This window comes from Microtus oregoni, unplaced genomic scaffold (assembly GCF_018167655.1).
Source record: "Microtus oregoni isolate MIOR12 unplaced genomic scaffold, Mior012 000014F_ref0000157, whole genome shotgun sequence".
NCBI lineage: Eukaryota > Metazoa > Chordata > Mammalia > Rodentia > Cricetidae > Microtus > Microtus oregoni.
In genome coordinates, this window is record NW_024543073.1 from 16,173,343 (window position 1) to 16,191,570 (window position 18,228).

The window sequence follows — 18,228 nt, forward strand, 5'->3', positions numbered from 1 at the left end:
GTGTGTGCACCCGTACCCACACATACACGTGATTACATGTTTGTATGTGTGTAATAAAACCTAGAAGATAAGCAGTATCTTTAGTGTTAGAGTTATTAAAGCCTCACTTTTTCATGTAATTTGTATTTTAATATTTTAAGTAAATATTTTAATGTTACACTTAAATGAAACGTTTGATTCTTATAAGTCAAAGCCATTACTGTGCCAGTGTAAACACAATGTAAGTAATTTTTAAGCCTGGTATGTGGAGTCCCGCATGTAGAGGTGGAGTGGCCTGAGTCAGGACTGAGGGCAACCTTGCTTCTACGAGCGTTTGCTGTCCCTCCACTGTCCTTGTTCTCCGCAGCCCCCAGTGCCGATGGAGAAGGTGGCTGTTTTTCTCATTTCTCTTACTCCCTTGTTCGCCTTCTTCCTGGCTTGTCCCTCAGCTCTCTGGACCAGCACCCAGCACTTAGAGCAGACCTTGTTGCCTTGTTTCTCCTCCCTTATTCTCAGCCTCTAGGATCTATGGCAGGTAGAAAGAGCAAAGGATAAAGCACTTACTGACATCTAAATATCATGTCACAGTATGGCACTCGAAGTGCTGGGGAGCTGTAGAAAGAGAGGTAGTGGTCAAAGGTTGTACAATTGATGTAAAAGAGTTGAATAGTTGGGAAACATGGAGGTCATGGTAACAATATAGACTCTAAAGATTAGGACGAGAATTAAGTTTCTTAAGTTTCTCTGTGACATAATACGTGTTCCCCGACTTAGCTCTTTTGCTAATGTATTTAAAACCGAATATAACAAGATCAGTACCCAGATGTTTTGTCTGTTAAACTAAGTGCGAGTCCAGAACAAGGTTGAGAGGCACAGTTTCAGCAGATGCTCGCAAGAGTGAGCTGCTGTGTGTTCCATGCTTGTGGCAGCTACTGCTCCGTGAGACATGCTCGCCTTCATTCCAAGTCAGCTTGCTGCGGCCGTCGGATGCCACCTCCTGATTCTACACCGCTCCTGAAACAGAGAGCTCTCTTGCTTCCTGTCCAGTGTGTCCATCCCCAAAGCTAGGACAGTGTTTAAAAGTAAAGCTTTAAAACATCCTTTGTATACCAGACTAACAGGGAATTCAGGAAGCCACTAAATATAAACCCGGAGAGCAGAGATTCTCAGCCCATGTTGCGACTCTGGTGATCCAACTACCCTTTTACAGGAATCGCCTAAGACCATCAGAAAATACCAGTATTTTCTTTACAGTTCATAACAGTAGCAAAATTACAGTCACGAAGTAACAGTGAAATAACTTGGCGATTGGGGAATCACCACAGCATGAGGAACTGTGTTAAAGGGTTGCAGCCTTAGGAAGGTTGAGAACCACTGCTGTAAAGGGACAGGCCCTGCACAGTGGTTCACATCTTTAATCCCAGCACAAGGGAGGCAGAGGTGTGGACCTCGATGAGGCCATCCTGTGGTCTGCACAGTGAGTTATAGGATAGCCAATGCTACCTAATGAGTCCTGGTCTCAAAAGGGCTACAGTATGTGCCACCCCCCCTTAATAGTTTAACTTCTGACCAAACTCTACCTTTTCTCTTTACTAGCATTTACGAGGCTTCTTCCTAGACTCCACATCATTCAATATTTTGATCGATATGTTATTTACCAAAGGCAAATATGAAAGTAAGTACTGCAGTCTGTGGTTGTGGAAAACTACTGGACAAGCAGCTGGGGTGGGAAGAACTATAGAAGTGGCCCCCAGATTTCTGATGAGAAGCCCTACTGTGACCTTGCTCCTTAAATTTATAATATCAAATTGCATAAGATGGCCGAAATGAGCCACCTCAGATTATCTAAAACCTCAGCAGGTTTCCTATGCGTTTTTCTTGCACGACCTAATGATTTAGTTTAGCATTTAGATAATTGCCACTTAACTTCAAGGAGCAGCTTTGATTATGCTAAAATTTGCTTTTTGGTAGGTGATGCTGAACTGATTAGAATTTTGGGAACTGCCCGTAGGTTCCTTTAACCCCGCTGGCCACTGTTCACTCGGCAGGTGCCCTGGAAGTATTGATTGAAATGAAAAACCAAGATGTGAAGTTCAGCAGAGACACCTACATCCTTGCATTCGCAGTTTGCTACAAACTGGTAAGACTGTTTCCCTTGCGACTGGAGAGATAGCTCAGTGGTTGAGAGCATTGCCTGCTCTTCCAAAGGTCCTGAGTTCAATTCCCAGCAATAACATGGTGGCTCAAAACCATCTGTAATGAGATCTGACACCCTCTTCTGGCATTCAGGCATACATGCAGACAGAACACTGTATACCTAATAAATAAATAAATAAATCTTTAAAATGAAAAAAATAAAAAAAGGCTATTCCCCTTAATGCTCAGGGCATTGGGAATTGAGTAGTATCTAGGAGAGGATTTTTTGCCTTCCTTCCTGCCTTCCTTCCTTCCTTCCTTCCTTCCTTCCTTCCTTCCTCCCCTCCTCCTCCTCCTCCTTCTCTCTCTCTCTCTCTCTTTCTTCCTTGCTTTCTCTTTCTCCAGTTCCTCTGAAGTCTGTTTTCCATCTGGTACAAATATTTTAATTTTAAATGTATCCATTTTTAGAAAACTCAAGTTAGCCTTGTCAGATATTTTTATCATGGGAAAAACAATAATCTTTCGCCCCTCTTTGGCAAGCTTGTGGATCGTGAAAGCAAAAGACAAGTTTCTGCTGAGCTCCGGAGTCCCTCGTAGGTTACACTACACTAGATCGCCTTCACTGTTGCCCCGTCCTTTAGAAACATCCCATCCTTCCTGGTGGACTCCACATACCATGGCTGTCATGTATTCCTTTTAACTATTACTGTTATTTTATGTGTACGAGTGCTTTGCCTGTGTCTGTGCACCACACGCATGCCTGGTGCCCATGGAAGCCAGAGGAGGGTTCTGATCTCATGGATAGTTACAAACCATCATGGGTGCTGGGAACTGAGCCCCCGTCCTACAAGAGCAGTCAGTGCTCAACCACTTAGCCATCTCTTGAACCCTCTACCTCTGACTTTTGTTTGTCCAAGCCGTTAAAACCTTTAAACCCCTTTCAGCTGCAGGTTAGAGTTGGCCCAAGGGCTCTGTGGGTCATTCCGAATGGTGATTCCTGCTCAGGCTTGCTTCGCTGGGTGCATGCTGAAGTATAGAGAATTTAGTTTTGCTTAAGAAGGGCCAGACGATCTTTCTTCCTGTGTTGTATCCAAGAGTAACTTGTTTTATCAGGTGGAGACAAGTCTGGAAAAGGAGCTGCTGATGTTCCCAGTCACCCCTGGCAACCGCCCCACATAAAATTCAGACTTTGTTGAGAGGATTGAGTGGTGGGATGGATAGATCTTCACAGACCGCAGATGTCAGGCCGCTGCTGCCGTTGTGAGCCCACTCACCTGTGGCAGCTCAGAGGGGACTGGGTTTACATTGCTGTCTGACTGATTAGGGCATCACTTGGGTTTAAAAATACATTTTCTTTTTTAGATGTATTCATTTTATTTATGTGTATGTAAGTATGTGCACCACATGTGTTCCTGGTGCTGGCAGAGGTCAGAAGAGGACCTCAGGTCACCTGGACTAGAGTTACAGACGGTTGTGTGGGAGCTGGGAACTGAACTCAGGTCCTCTGCAAGAGCAACAAGTGCTGCTGACTGCTGGGCCATCCCTTCAGCCCCCTTGGGGTTTCTTTTTCAGTCTGCTTTCATGGGATTTTTCTATAAGTTATGTTGTATTAGTGTTACTGTTTTCAAGTTCTTGACTTACCCGGAGACTTTCAAGCTGGAACTTCTCCAAAGGAGAGTCCCCTGTGTTACTGCATGCTACAGTGCTGGCCCCACTGCGGGGCTTATGCTGAGAATCTAGCCTGCTGGCATACGAAGATGCCTGTTTACAAGTGAGAACTGGCTTACGATGAAATTGGAAAGCTGAACAATAAAACTAGTTTAGAGTTGAGCTGCTACCATATAAATAGTCTATAGTCTGTTGCAGATGGTCTCTGCATAGCTTAATTTTTTTTTGTTTTTGAGATTAAAATATAATTATATCGTTTCTTCTTCCTTTTCCTCCCCCTAAACCCTCCCATGTGTACCTCCTCGCTCCCTTTCACATTCATGGCTTTCTTTCATCAATTGCTGTTACATGCGTGTATGTTTATGTGTGTACGCATATATTCCACAGTACAACCTGCTCAGTCCGTATGTTATTGTATGCATGTTGTCAGGGCCGACTGTTTGGTGTTAGATAGCCAATTGGTGTGCTCTTCCCTGGGGAGGACTGTTTCTCTCCCTCTCAGATTACATAGTTACCTGTAGTTCTTTGTGAAGTGTTGAAGCCCTGATCCTTCCCCAGTCCACATTGTCATGTCTGTTGAGCTTAATTTTTCAAGTGACTTCAGATAGGCTCCGGGAGATTCTTAGAGCAGGAAATCCAAGGTACTATGGGCTCTGGGAGATTCTTAGAGCAGGGAATCCGAGACACTAAGTCCTGTTGATCATTACACCTGAAGGTTCATGACGTTGAATCCAATCCCATCTCCTCACAGAACAGCCCGGAATCTTTTAAAATTTGCACAACTTTAAGAGAAGAAGCCTTACTTAAGGGAGATGTCATCTCCAGGAGAGCATCCTGTTTTGCGGTGGCATTAGCTCTGAACCAGGTAAGGCCTTTGGGGCAGGGGAGACGTAAATGACGTAGAAGTGGGCAGGACGTTACTGCTTTCATTTGTTCTTTTTTTTCATTTATTTTTCCCTCCTAACTATATTATAAGGACATCCCATAATGAAAAAATGCCTTCATTGCCACAGCGATTTGCTGCAAAAAACGTTTTTACTTGTGGTCGAAGACCCAGTATGCATTTCTATTTAGAGTAGGTGGGCCAAGATCTTGTGGAGAATCAAAGAAGGAAGCTGCAGTTTGAGAGAAATATCCTTGCTATAGTAACAATGTTACATGCTTCCTGTGTGGCATAATCAGAGAGCGTTTTCACATCAGTGTCCCTTTCCTCTTTTATTTCTTAAAAAACTCTTCACGTAGTTCTTATGCTGATTCTTTTTTATTACTCATTCCTCAAAAATATAAATTTCTTTTTGAACACCACTGACAGTAAATTTGTGTCAGAGAGACAGAAACACCAGAGCCCCAGTCCAGCTGGACAGGCTTTCCTTGGTCCTGGGTACGGAAGCCCATACTTGTTTCCCCCATCTGTAGCAATAGGATTTCGGGATGCGGCCTCTTCTCTGTCGCCAGCATAGAGCCATGCTGCCTCCTGCAAATACAGCATTGCCATGGTCGTCACCACTCACCTGTGCTTCTCCAGGGGCCCCAGTCTGCCCCTTGCCTCGACTCCAATCTCTGTATGTAGTAATACGAGCGGCGGGGCTGTGTCCCCAGCACCCGGCCGCCCACATGGCTAGCTCTAGCTTATGCCCCGAAATAATTACACGGAAATTGTATTCATTTAATCACTGCTTGGCCCATTTCTATCTAGCCTCTTCTAGGCTAATTCTCACATATTAATTTAGCCCATTTCTAATCATCTGTGTAGCGCCCCTAGGTGTGCTTACCGGGAAGATTCTAGCCTATGTCCATCCTGGGTCGGAGCTTCATTGCGTGTGTCTGCCTGGGAGCTGGGAGCATGGTCTCTCTGAGATGTCTGCTCCCGAGAGGAGAGCTGTGGAGTCTGAGCTCACTTCCTCTTCCTCCCAGTGTTCTGTTCTGTTTACTCCTCCTACCTATCTTCTAACCAATGAGGGCCAAGCAGTTTCTTTTTATTTAACCAATGACCTTCCTCCATCATCTGTAGGCCAGCACTTAGGTCACGGACTCTAGGCTGTACTGATAGAGAACCTCCTAGAACCTAGAATGTAGAGCCCCTTTCTGAAATGTGTAGCACCTTGCAGGGCTCCATCTCCAAGAATTCTGACAATACCCACATCTTGTCTGGTTTGAGGCTTCACTAATTATGCCAGGATAAGGTTTGCTCTGTTTCTTGTCATTGTCATTTTTCCTCAAAGCTGGTTCCAACAGGAGAAGGAGGGGTGCCAGTTTAATACTTCTCAAAAACTAGACTCAGAGAGATTGCTAAAACATAGGATACCATGCCACTGGGTAAAACCCTTTATACAGTTTGTTTAAATTTGTATTTTCAAAAATCCCATTGTTGATTTGAAACTCTGAGGCCCCGTGCCTAGGAGCATCCTGCTTTCTCTAAGTAGTATGTAGGAGAATGGAGTGATGGCTGCATGTTCTAGGGCTATGACTTTTGTTTTTCCTTTTAGAACCAGGTGGAAAAGGCCATGTCCATTTTTTCTCAAATCATGAATCCAGAGAGTATAACCTGTGCTAATTTAAATGTAAGTGATTGTCTTGTACTTTAAATGAGTTGAAATATGGTAAAATGCCTGCTGTTTTTGTCTGTGTGCATTCAGTTGAGAAGAATAGTCATATACTAAGCTTCTCTTGGGAGGAGCCACTCCTGTGAGAGAAGTCATCACCACAGGCTTCTGGGAGTTTGTTAATGGTGGGGTGATGGGTCTGCTGGGCTGTGTGGCAGGGCGCCCATGGCGTTTGAGGTACAAGTGAGAAGGCTGTGGGTTTGAAGAGGGGTGGGTGGACTGGTCAGACTCTTCCCCCCCTGGGTGAAGCCTGTGTGCTAACTGCACCCCATCTGTGGCAGCTGATTTGTGGTGTGCCTGTGACTGATAAGCCAGTATATGTGCTGTCTTAGGTTTCTATTGCTATAAAGAGACACCATAATCACACAACTCTAATAAAGTAAAGCATTTCATTGGGGTGCCTCACAGTTCCAGAGGTTCAGTGTTTTGTCTATGAATATCTATGCACCATGTGCACACCCAGTGCCTGTGGAGGTCACAAGACATCAGATCCCCTAGTGCTGGAGTTATGGGTGCTTGTGAGCTGCCTGTGAGCACTAGGAACCTGATCTGGGTTCTGTACATGAACTACGAGTGTTCTGAGCCACTGAGCCATCTCTCGAGCCCTTCAGGTCCCCAGCTCTCAAGGTCTTGTCTTCTAAACAATCCAGGACTTAAGCTGAAGAATACTCTTTTCAGACTAGAAATAGCACTAGTCTGACATGAGCTATTTCACAACCATGCAGTGGGTGTCTCCAGACAGGGGAGTGACCAAAGAACACAGCCGGGCTGCAGAGCAGCTGAGGAGAGTGAAGGAGACCTGCTAGGGCAGGGACTGAAGCGTTCCCGTTGGCGTGTGTGTGTGTCTGTGTATGTCTGTGTGTGTGTGTGTGTGTGTTCAGTTCCCAGCTGCCATGCTGTGTCAGGACTATGGCCTCGATACTAGAAGTGAGTCAGTACTGAAGCACCTTGAAGGTGCCTTCTGCTCTGGTTCCAGCCCTAGCTCACCCAGACCCAGGCAGATGGAAGAGCTCTGCCCCAGCCTCTGCAGCCAGCCAGGCCTCTTCCTGCCTCCACGCCCTCCTCCTTTAATTTGCTTCTATTGGCTATTTTTGTCACATGGCAAGAAAATAACTAATACAGGTCAACTATGGGGCTGTGTTCTGGAGGAGGGGCTATGGGTTGTAGCTGGAAGGACAGGGCTTTCCATAGATTGCTCTTGGTGAGGCTTTCCATGCAAAGACTACACTGCTGATTATAGCCGCCTCCTACTAGCTCTGAGTCCTTGGAGCCAGTGCACAGATTCTTTAGATGTCATGTCTGACTTTGGTTTTCCAAGCATACCATCGGGCACTGTACAGGTGTACATCTGAGGGTAATTCCTGTGGGCAGAGCAGAAAGTTATCACCTGTAAGTATTACTGTGTTTCCTCGGAATCATGGCGCTCTGCCGAGATCCCACTCTAGGACTTGTCGCAGACATACTCCTGTGATGAACTTGGTTAGTATGGAGCACTAAGTGCTCCCCGCCCCAGGCCAGCTGCTTCAGATCATTCTTCAACCATGACAGCAAAGGGACAGCCATTACTTTTGTCTTCTCGGTTCCCGTTAGATATGAACAGCTCTTATGTCCAGGTGTATAGCCACCTCCTAGAGAGTGACTGCAGATGGGATGGGGAGTTGCTGGGACTAGGAAGGAACTCCCCCTCTAGCAGCAAAGCCAGCCGGGTGGCTGTAGCGCTAGAGAGAACTGCACATGAGCATGCGGGCAGCGATGCGGTGCGTGAGTTACTCCTGGCACTGGTGGCAGGACGCTGAAGAGGGTGAGACAGCCAGATCTTAATTTAATTTTAGCTAAGGTCCCAGACTAGACGCCTTGTGATTTGTTAGTTCTGTAGAGTCTTGCTGGAACTGTATCACTCCGTGGCGCAGATGTGGAAGGGGACGGTCCAGGCCGAGGGATTCGCCAAGTTCTCACAGTTCAGTAGACACCGGAGCCAGGGTTGGAGCACACACAGATGACTGCAAAGCCTGGGTCTCTCACCTCTCTGGGGAGATGAGACCCATGAAGACAGGAAGGAAGGCTGTGCCTGTCATCCAGCCCTCACTACTCCTGAGTAGTCGCGCCAAGATCACAGGACAAGGCATAGCCCACTGCCACTCCGTGGGTTTAGATTTCTGTCCCTGCCTGTCTCTCACGGTTGTTACAGAAGTATAGTAATGTCTTTTTCCAAATGAGAAAATGGTTTGGTGGAGACACACCATGAGCCATCGGGGAAAGAAATGTGTCCACGCCTGTGGCTGGGGCGTGGGGCTCATGCACTCGCAAGGCAGCTTCTGTTCTCTGATATGGAGGACAGCCAGCAGGCACATGGGTGGGATCGGCGTGTTGTGGTTAAGGAACCTTGAACTAATGTTAAATTTGATTCTGTTTGGGAGTGCAGTCAAGGAGTTATCCATTATTTGGAAAGTTTAATGAAACAGTCTTATTCTTTAAGAATTCCTACTTGGGAAACTTGCAGATATCCGATCTAAATCCCTCATGTCGCACTATAAGCCCGTTTAAACCTTTGTATTCTGGATGATGAAGAAGAGGCAGTGTGCACTCCCTGGGGCGGCTTTCAGATTCTGGGTCTTCTTCCTGTCTGAGCTTTAAAACAACGCACAGGCTTCAGCGTTTCCAAGGCTGTCATCTACTTGGAATCCTTAAACAATTTGTGCGCCTGACGAATGGGCTGGCAGTGGGCGCCTGTTGAGTCAATATTAGTAAAAATAGATGGAAGTTTTCTTTTCCTTGGTCTGTTTTAAAAATCTATATCTTACATTTAAATCCTTTGCTGCTGTGCATTAGAATTTAAACTCACTTAATCCTCCCCTAACTTAATTTTCTTTTTATCCGAATTACTTCTGCTGCCTGTGTGACCCAAAGGAGCTGGTTTCTTATTTCCCAGCTGACACTTGCTACATCTTGCATTCATGTAATCTATGACGTCACCAAGACCTTGCATGTTGACTGTAGCCTGTCAGTCTCAGGAGAACCATAAGCTCTCCTTGGCAGTGCTGCCCTCACCCTGGTGAGCTGCTTCCCTCGAGATTTTGTTTGTCTCATTTGTCTCTCGGGAGTCCATCTGTGGGAGACATAGTCCATGGTGTGACGAGAGTGGGCCAGCATGAGTCACCATCCCTGTGAGGAGCTATTGGATTAGTGGTGTCGGGAGGATGCAGAGTCGTTTTCCATCAGGAGTGTAGCCACTGTAACCTACTGGTGAGCTAGCAAATTCCATGCATGTGCAACCCTAACTAAGCTCAGGTTAGTTTTTAAAAGGACACGAAATTAGGAGGGACGTGTTGGGAGAGGACGTATTCCAGGTGGAGTGGCGTGGGCGAAGAGAAGGAAATGGAAGGTGGGTGTGGTCAAACTTCATTATATACATGTAAGAAATAGTTTTGAAAATACACTTTTGAAGTTGGAAGGAAAAAGGCAGTACCTCGAGGACAGTACTATGAGGTCACTGGGGGTGTGCTCTCAGGAGGGATGAAGGTAGTTGTAAGAACGTTGTAGGAAACTAACCAGGCCCCACCATCTGCCCTCTCTGAGATGCGATCCCTGCTTTCACGTGTGCTTACTCATTGCCTTCTGCCATGGTGCGGCTCAGGGCAGAGTGCCTTCCCTGGCTGAGTTCGGGGCAGCCCCAGGCCCTGAACCTCCAGAACTGTGAGTTGACAACCTTCCTCCCTTCCGTTCTGACAGAGAAAATGCAAACACTCCACAAACAGACGTTACAAAAGAGGGGGCGAAACGGTACAGCTAGTTCAGTGTGGAGGAGGAGACGCTGCCTCTCCTGGGGGCCTGGGCTGTAAAGGTGTTCATTCCTGTTGGTGTAATAATTTCTAGTTTCAAAAGTACTAGGTTTTAATTTTAATGTATACATATCAACCAATATCATATAATATGTGTTTCCATGGCTAATTGCTATGCATTTATTCAATATGTGGCTTTACACCAATTATTTCTAGTGTTAAGCAAAATTATTTAATAACTAGCAAAGGAAAGATACAATTTGGGGGAAAATACATTTTGAAACTAACACATCAAATTATAAATGGTGACTAACACTGGTTGGTGACTTCTCAGTTACTCTCATTTTTTAAAACCTTTTCTCTGTGTCTCAAACTGTCCTGTTGAGTACTGACGAAAATGAGCCTTGCTTTTCCGTGTGCTGGGTGTGCAGGCTGATGGGAAGTCAGCAGGGCCATTTCACAAGTATGGTTTGGCGCCCAGTTTTGAAAGTTGTTAATGGGTGCAGTGCAGACAGATAGGCTTCCCTGAGACCTCAGCCAGCTTCCACTCCACCTGGCACGGGGAGTGTGCTGTAGTTAACCAACATGAGAGAGGTGCCGCCTTCCTCCAGCCAGGCTTAGGGTACAGTTGATTGTCATGGCCCTTGGTCCCAGGGGAAAGAGGGTGGAGGGAATGAACATTTTCCCTTGTACCTTGTACCTTGTACCTCCTGTGTGCTGGTTTTTCACGCCATGTTCACACAATGTAGGATTCAAGACTACTGTGCCCATTTAACAGATAAGGTCGTTAAAAGCAGAGTTTGCAGCTGGGAGTCACGTAGCTAGCATTTGCCAGGGTTAAAATTTTAGCCAGACACCAGTGGGGTGTGTGTGTGTGTGTGTGTGTGTGTGTGTGTGTGTAGATGTGTATGCAGAGGTCAGAGCATAACGGTGAAGTTGTTTCTTGTTCTTTTTGTGGAATTGAGGAATCAAACTCAGGCTTGTGTGGCAGGTTGTGAGGCACCTCACTGGCCCCAGCTACAGCAATGCCATTAGCTATAGAAAAATATATTTTTGCTAGTGAACATGCATACAAAGCACTTAAAAAACAAACAAAAAGCATATCTGAAATAATGAATTAGGAAATAATCTTAAAAACTGGTGTCTGTCAATGCAGGCTCATCTCAACGTTGAAAAGCCTGCTAGCTCAGTCTTGTCTGTTCTTTTATTCAGATTTTAATCCATGTCCGGTCAAATAGGTTGGAAAACCTGATAAAGATCTTACAGGACACTGTTGACAGAAGTGTCTCGATGTTTGTGAAAAGACACGCGTTCTCAGAGGAAGTGGTAAGTGTGCCAGCGCTGCAGGTGGCACTAAGTACAAGGGCACCCTCTGCTCACCTGGCGTCGTAGCCCTGAGACTGCCTCCTTAGCAAGAGGCCAGAGACAGTAGTCTCTCCGGTGGTCTCGGGGCTCGCGTGCTCAGTGTGGCTTCGGGTTCCCAGGGAGCTGTCTCCTTTGTGTTATTCCTTCCCCTCTACTATTCTGTAGGTACTTTCCTTTTTTCTCTCAAGTCCTCCCATAGCATGAATAATAAAAACCCAGAGACGGATATTGGGGTTCAACCTGAAGATCAGAAAAGCAAAGCAGCCAGCCACTAGTCTTCAGACCAAAAGGGCGAGAGCCTGTCTCCACAAATCTTCAGACTCCACACTCTTCTGAGTTCCTGGCTCTTCCCCTTTATATTCCTCTCTCCGCCCAGCCATATCGCTCCTGACTCAACCTCCCTAGTGCTTGGATTAAAGGTGTGTAATCCCAAGTGCTGGGATCACCTTTGTATGAGCTCTGTTTCTCTTTTAGACAGCATCAATCTTGTGTTTCCCGAGTCCTGGGATTAAAGGTGTGTGCCACCACTCCCTGGCCTGTATGACTGACTAAAAAGCAGTGTGGCTGCTTTGTCCTCTGATCTTCAGGCAAGCTTTACATATTAAAACACAGATAATATACCCCTGTAGCATCCAGTACCTTCTCCTTGCTCCTCACTCTCCGCTAACCCTTGCTTCCTGTTTGGGGGAGAGAATGGCCAGTACACCGTCAGCTGCTGGCTGTGGTTGTATGCCCATGGTGACTTCATGTGCCTCTCTCCAGCATCTCCACTGCTACTGGACATTGTCACACTTAAGTCTCGTCAGAGTGTCCTTCTTTGTGATCAGTCCTATCATCATTATTGTGTATATTATCTGTCATCTAAAGAAAACGGTTACCCTACAAATGAAAAGACCCATGCTGGGTTTAGCTAGGGAAGCTGGACCTTACAAATGCCAGTTCCTCCAAAGTTAATGTGATAAGGTAATGACCTCAGGAAGTATACCACTATACTTTTTCTGTGGCTTGGCTTAAAACAAGTAAGAAAAATAGCTTCTTTAAAGGAAGGAATGACTTCAAGATGCAGCTTAGTGGTTCTCTTCCCCAGCCCTCAAAGGCTGCCTTACTTATCTCTCACAAGGTCCTGGACTCACAGATCCAGTTAGGCTGGGGACCAGTGAGCTCCAGAGCTCTGCCTCCACCTCCCCAACTTCCAGATTAAAAACCCGCCTTCTTTGATTTTTGGCTTTTTACATGGGTTCTGGAGATCAAATTTTAAGTTCTTATTTTTGTAAAACAGATATGTACTTGACAAAGCTGTCTCTCCAAGCCTCTCCATAAAGTCTTTCTTCACATTTATCTGTTTTTTATATTTCTTTATTTTGTGTTAATATATGGTGTGTGTACGTGTGTGTGTTCATGTGTATGTATGTGTGTGAACACAGATGTGTCACAGTACATGTGGAAGCCAGAAGACTTTTTCAAAAGATGGTTTTCGCCTTCCACCATGTAATTTTGAGTCCGGGTTCTCAGACTTGGTGGCGAGCACCCTGGCCTGTTGAGTCATCTTGCCAGCCCTAAAAATGTGTTTTTGTGTGACAGAAACACTATATCAAATTAAAAGGTGAATAATCTTGAAGAAAATACTTTGAGGTTTTTACTCATATAACAAAGAGCTGACCAATTCTAATGTGGAGAATTCTTTTTGAAAATTACGAGAAAAGAACCAATAGCCTGTGCTGAACAAAGATGGGGTTCACTTAGGACTTGAATGCGTTTAACCCTCAGGAAGACTCTCAGCCCTAACGGTGAATTCCCCAGAACCCCCATCAGGAAGTGAGATACATGACCAGATACATTCATATATTTACATTTAAATTAATGTAGAAAACCAAAACAACTATGAGAAAGTGGGTAAAGTGTAGAAGTAGGATTTCCCTGAGTGTGTTTTGTATATTTGGCTTTGCAAAGTAGTGAAAGCTTCCCAAACATTAAAATTAAATTGAATATAAGTGAAGAGGAAACAGCAATTCCTAAGCATTGAAAACAGTGGAAGAGATGAGCTCCTGTGCCTCACTGAGGGCGTGAGACACAGCAGAAGTTCCCGCTGCCCGCTTGAAATGCAGTCACTGTTTTCAAAGCCTCCTTTATTACTTACGTGTACCTGTGTGTGCCTCTGGTTTTCTTTCTGTCATGTGTGTCTAGGTGCCTGCAGAGGCCAGAGGACATCTGGTCTCCGGGTAAAGGAGTTAGAGGAGATTTTAAGCCACCCAATTTGGTGCTAGAAACTAAAGCTAGCTCCTCTTCAAGAGTAGTAAGCACCTTAACCACTGAGCCGTCTCTCCAGCTCAAAATGTAGTCATGTATACCTCCAATAACGTGTGAAGTGGTTGTTGGGGAGGGAGCGAAGAACTAAGAAAATGTGTCAGTGCCAGGCGGCCCTGCCATTAGCAGTCATGCCCACACTGTCATTTGTTCTGACCAAGTGACCTGTGGGTTGGTCCTCCTTCCTTGTTCCACCTTCCTGTGCTTTGCCAGTTCTGCTGATGGCCTAGGTGGCAGGATGGGCACCAGGGAGCAGGTAGCACTTTCTCCATCATGCCGCATCCCAGCTCTGTCTCGCATGTCTTTGCTTCTGCTTCTTCCTGATGGCAAAGGAGTTATCAGGACTCTTACCGGCAGGATTAGCTTCTTCCTACTAGAGGGCTTTACTCTGCCTGGGTTGTGATTTTCCCAGATCGTGTTGGAGTAAGTTTTAAAAGCAGAGGACATGGAGATATGAGTAGATTCTAGAGTGCACAGTGTGCTTGTGTGCTGGAGATCATGTGTATACACACATGCATGTTTGTATGTGCACACATGTGTATGTGATAACAATACTGATGCAACTTCCGTTTCTATCAGTAGTTAATTTTAATAAATCATTATGGCCTGTTGTTGCCCATTTATATCTAAAGCATGCAGACAAGCCTCACACTGAAGATTCTGACTCAAGACTCTTTCACTTATAAAACTTGCCCTGGGCTTCAGCCTGATCCCCCTGATTACCTGAGACTTTCAGGGAATTGCTTGATGAGAAATAAATTATACAACTCCATACCTTTTGAGCTAGTTGTTTTGTTCATTTGTTTCTTTGGTCTCTTCTTGTGTTGTCATTGTTGTTTTCCAAGGCAGAGTCCTGCTATGCAGTCCAGGCTGGTCTGAAACCCAGGAACTGCCTACATCAGCCTCTTAGGAGCTGGCATTTCCACCAAATGCAGGCGTGTGCCTGGCTTAGCTAGGTCTGTGTGTGTGAGAGAGACAGAGAGACCGATAGAGACAAAGACAGACAGATTGTATATGGACTCTAATAGTATAAAACTATTTTTGAAGATATTATTTTATTTTCTAAATTTTGCATGTCTAGAGTTTTTTACCTACATATATGTCTGTTCACCTGTTGCATGGAGTGGCCTTGGAAGCCAGAAGAGGGTGCCAGATCCTCTGAAACTGGAGTTACAGATAGGCTGTGAGCCAGCATGTGGGTGCTGGGAATCAAAACTGGGTCCTCTGGAAAGCAGCCAGTGGTTGTTACTGCTGAGCCATCTTCCCGGGCCCCAAACTCTATATTTTGAAAATACTCTACTTGATGTTTATATCAATAGTTATTAAAAGTGTGTTGAGTCTGTCAACTATTGTAGATAGAATACCACAGAGGAGTATAGGAAAGAGCTTCTGGTTTCCTGCAGTAATATTAGTGAAAGTGTTCCAATATTAGCTGTTTTCTCATTGGTTTTTTAAAACTGAGTTAACAGAGCAATATGATGTGATTTCTTACCTGCATCCCATTTCTTTTTTTTTTTTTGGTTTTTCGAGACAGGGTTTCTCTGTGGCTTTGGAGCCTGTCCTGGAACTAGCTCTCTAGACCAGGCTGGTCTCGAACTCACAGAGATCCGCCTACCTCTGCCTCCCGAGTGCTGGGATTAAAGGCGTGCGCCACCATTGCCCGGCTTCCTGCATCCCATTTCTGTTAGGATGCTGATGAAGGTTTCTGCAGTGATGAACCCACTGTGGCCTATGCAGCTGGGTGAATGTCCCTCTACTCTGTTATGCTCTGCTTCTCTGGGAAGCCTGTACTGTAGACAGAAGTTTCTGTCCCACCTGGTCCTGCAGTCGTTCAGTCCCAAAGACACACAGAGGCTTATATTAATTTTAAACTGTTTGACCTATTAGCGCAGGCTTACTATAACTAGCTCTTACAACTTAAATTAACCCATAATTCTTATCTATGTTTAGTCACTTGGCTTCAGTGCAGCATTTTCATCTTGCTTCTTCTGCCTCTAGGCAGAAGAACTGCATCTCAGCCCTTCCTCTTCCCAGAATTCTTAGTCTGGTACCCCATCTATATTTCCTGCTTGGCTACTGGCCAATCAGCATTTTATTAATCCAATACTAGTGACAAATCTTTGCAGTGTACAAGAGCATTCTCCCATACCCAACATGAATGTGGCCATCATCCACTATGAACTTGAGTGCTAAGGATGCCGTTCTCACAGAACATGAAACTGATTATCTGCAGTTCAGTTGGGAGCCCATGTTTGGAAGGATTTATTTAGAAAATGTCCAAAGGATGTTAGGAAGCTTTTTCCCACTTAACTTGCCTTGGGATGCTAGGCTGAGTCCTCAGTTGGAACTGAACTAAGTAAAAGGTAGGCTTTGTACAGATCATGATCCTGAGCTGACCCGCTTTTGTAGGGTTAGTACCTGTACTTGTGACTGCTGTTTCTATATCAGGTCTTCTGCTCTGTCTCAGACTCTCTGGCCAGTGGTCTTCTTGGCATGCCTACCTTGATGTTCACCTCCAGAAGAGATTCTGGATTTCCCCTCCAATCCTGCACCTCCCTGTCCCCCTATCTCAGTAAATGGCAGTGTCCATCATCGTGTTCCTAGGACCCCAGTTAGGAAAGTGACATTGACTTCCTCTCCTTCAGCTGGAGTCCCTCGCTAATAACACCCACAGTGCACCTCACCTACACTTGCCTCTCCATCTTTCCCTGTGTGTTCCCCTGTCACCACCATCTTTTCCTCCTCTGGGCTATGATGGGGGCTCCCCCCTCCATTTATTCTCTGGGCAGCTTGTTAAGTCTCAATCAGACCATAGCCCTTGTCAACCCCTAGCTTTTAGGGTAAATTCTGAGCATCTTTCCTGGAACTATATGTAAAGTCCGTACGATCTGACCTCCTGCTCTCACCCACGCTTTGTTGATTCCGCTGGCATTCGACCTCTTCCAGTTATGTTTTGCTGTAAGGTGTATGCTTTGGCTTCCTTTTATGAGGTTCTGAACTCTGTGGCTTCCAGAGGCTCTTAACAGTCAACCTGCCTGTGTGCCCTGGTGTGTACACTGGACATTTCTGCATGCCTATTTCTGCTTCTTAGAGGATAGGATGACCACATTGTGATGTAATGACTACTCTTCTTCCAGCTGGCCAAGGTGAGGGACAAACTGAAGGACAGCCCCACACTCGCGGCCAGATTTGAGGAGGTCTATGGGAAGCTGCACGTTAATGGCCTGGTCACTGTTTACACACTGGATGCTCTGCTCTGCCATGTCCCCCGGGACAAGAAATCCAACACAGTGCTGTTAAAGAAGAGGACAGTCAGCCGACGGACCTTACAACCTCTCAGCCAGTCCCTGCTGACTGAGTAACTGTGTTTTCAGCCTCCCAGGTGTGGAGGAGCTGCCATGGGTGAATCATTGGCTTCTCCGAATTCCGTGGCACTGTGCTAACACCCCTGGGTGGTGACTTGCCAATCAAAGAGATGTGAAGAGCTAGCTCAAGCAAGGGAAGCACCGTTGCCACAGAAAGGCAGCTTCCCTATGTCAGCCACACCAGACTAAGGGCCACAGCCACTAATGCAGCCCAGCACCAGAGCAACACTCAGAAAGTACCTGCAGGAGGAATTTCCCGTGGTCTCGTCAACCTTGAGTGACTTTTCACAGGAGAGATGCCTTGCCAGAGATGTCCTCGCTGAATTCGAGAATCTGAAACCCTCTTCTAACATGGAAACGGTCAAGGCCTTCTCTCATCTCTGCCATCATTTTCCCGTCTACAAAGTAATATTGCCTGTGTGTGCTGGGATAATCTGACACTTTCATTCAGGGTTCGGTAGAGTTAATCTTTCTCCAAAACAAGAAATAAAAAGTACCTGTACAGACTTGAGCTTGTGTTTTTCTTTCCTCAGCATGTAAACAGAACCAGACTTTAGCTTTCAGAATTGGTAAGTATGCTGAATTTAAATGATTATTGTCTTTGTCATTGGCAAATCCTGATTTAAAAAACCATGGGATGCTTAGTTTTCTGTGCTCGCTTTCTATTTAATATCATAAATACTTGATCCTGCGTGTCACTGTGTTTGCTCTGCACCTTCTCTTTGTGCACATTATTTTTGTTATTTGATTTTATTACCATTATTATAAAACTTTCTTGACAGCGGGCCGTTTCTGTGACAGTTTGAGATGCAGCTTGGGATGAACTGTGCATGTGTGAACGTTTCCAAGAGGAGCCAGGAGCCATCCCACCTGTTCTTGTTTCTGAAGGCCCAACCAGGTGTTGAACCCAGCAGCAGAGACCAAGTTGGCTTCAGACTTGTCCTTGAGACCATTTCCAGAATATAGTCTGTTCACATCAGTGTTGTTCTCAGGCAAGAATTGTCTGTAGAATCAGACATTTTAGAGTCA

The 18,228-nt window shown here is 45.5% G+C and overlaps 1 protein-coding gene across 1 annotated transcript; it reads left to right on the top strand.

The window, feature by feature from the left end:
• The first annotated feature begins 1,590 nt into the window (after positions 1 to 1,590).
• Ptcd2 (pentatricopeptide repeat domain 2) lies at positions 1,591 to 17,905 on the top strand. Its single transcript, XM_041663472.1, has 6 exons — positions 1,591 to 1,654; positions 1,951 to 2,119; positions 4,535 to 4,648; positions 6,270 to 6,344; positions 11,378 to 11,491; positions 16,972 to 17,905. The coding sequence occupies exons 2-6, from the start codon at positions 2,051 to 2,053 to the stop codon at positions 17,194 to 17,196; spliced, it is 597 nt and encodes a 198-aa protein (XP_041519406.1). The 5' UTR covers positions 1,591 to 1,654; positions 1,951 to 2,050; the 3' UTR covers positions 17,197 to 17,905.
• Positions 17,906 to 18,228: the final 323 nt, after the last annotated feature.

What these genes read in the sequence shown, in the direction of transcription:
- Ptcd2 (XM_041663472.1), top strand. Translation starts at nt 2,051, where the DNA reads ATGAAAAACCAAGATGTGAAGTTCAGCAGAGACACCTACATCCTTGCA. An exon ending in TAACCTGTGCTAATTTAAAT is followed by an intron (nt 6,345 to 11,377) that starts GTAAGTGATTGT and finishes TCTTTTATTCAG; the next exon opens with ATTTTAATCCATGTCCGGTC. An exon ending in ACGCGTTCTCAGAGGAAGTG is followed by an intron (nt 11,492 to 16,971) that starts GTAAGTGTGCCA and finishes CTCTTCTTCCAG; the next exon opens with CTGGCCAAGGTGAGGGACAA.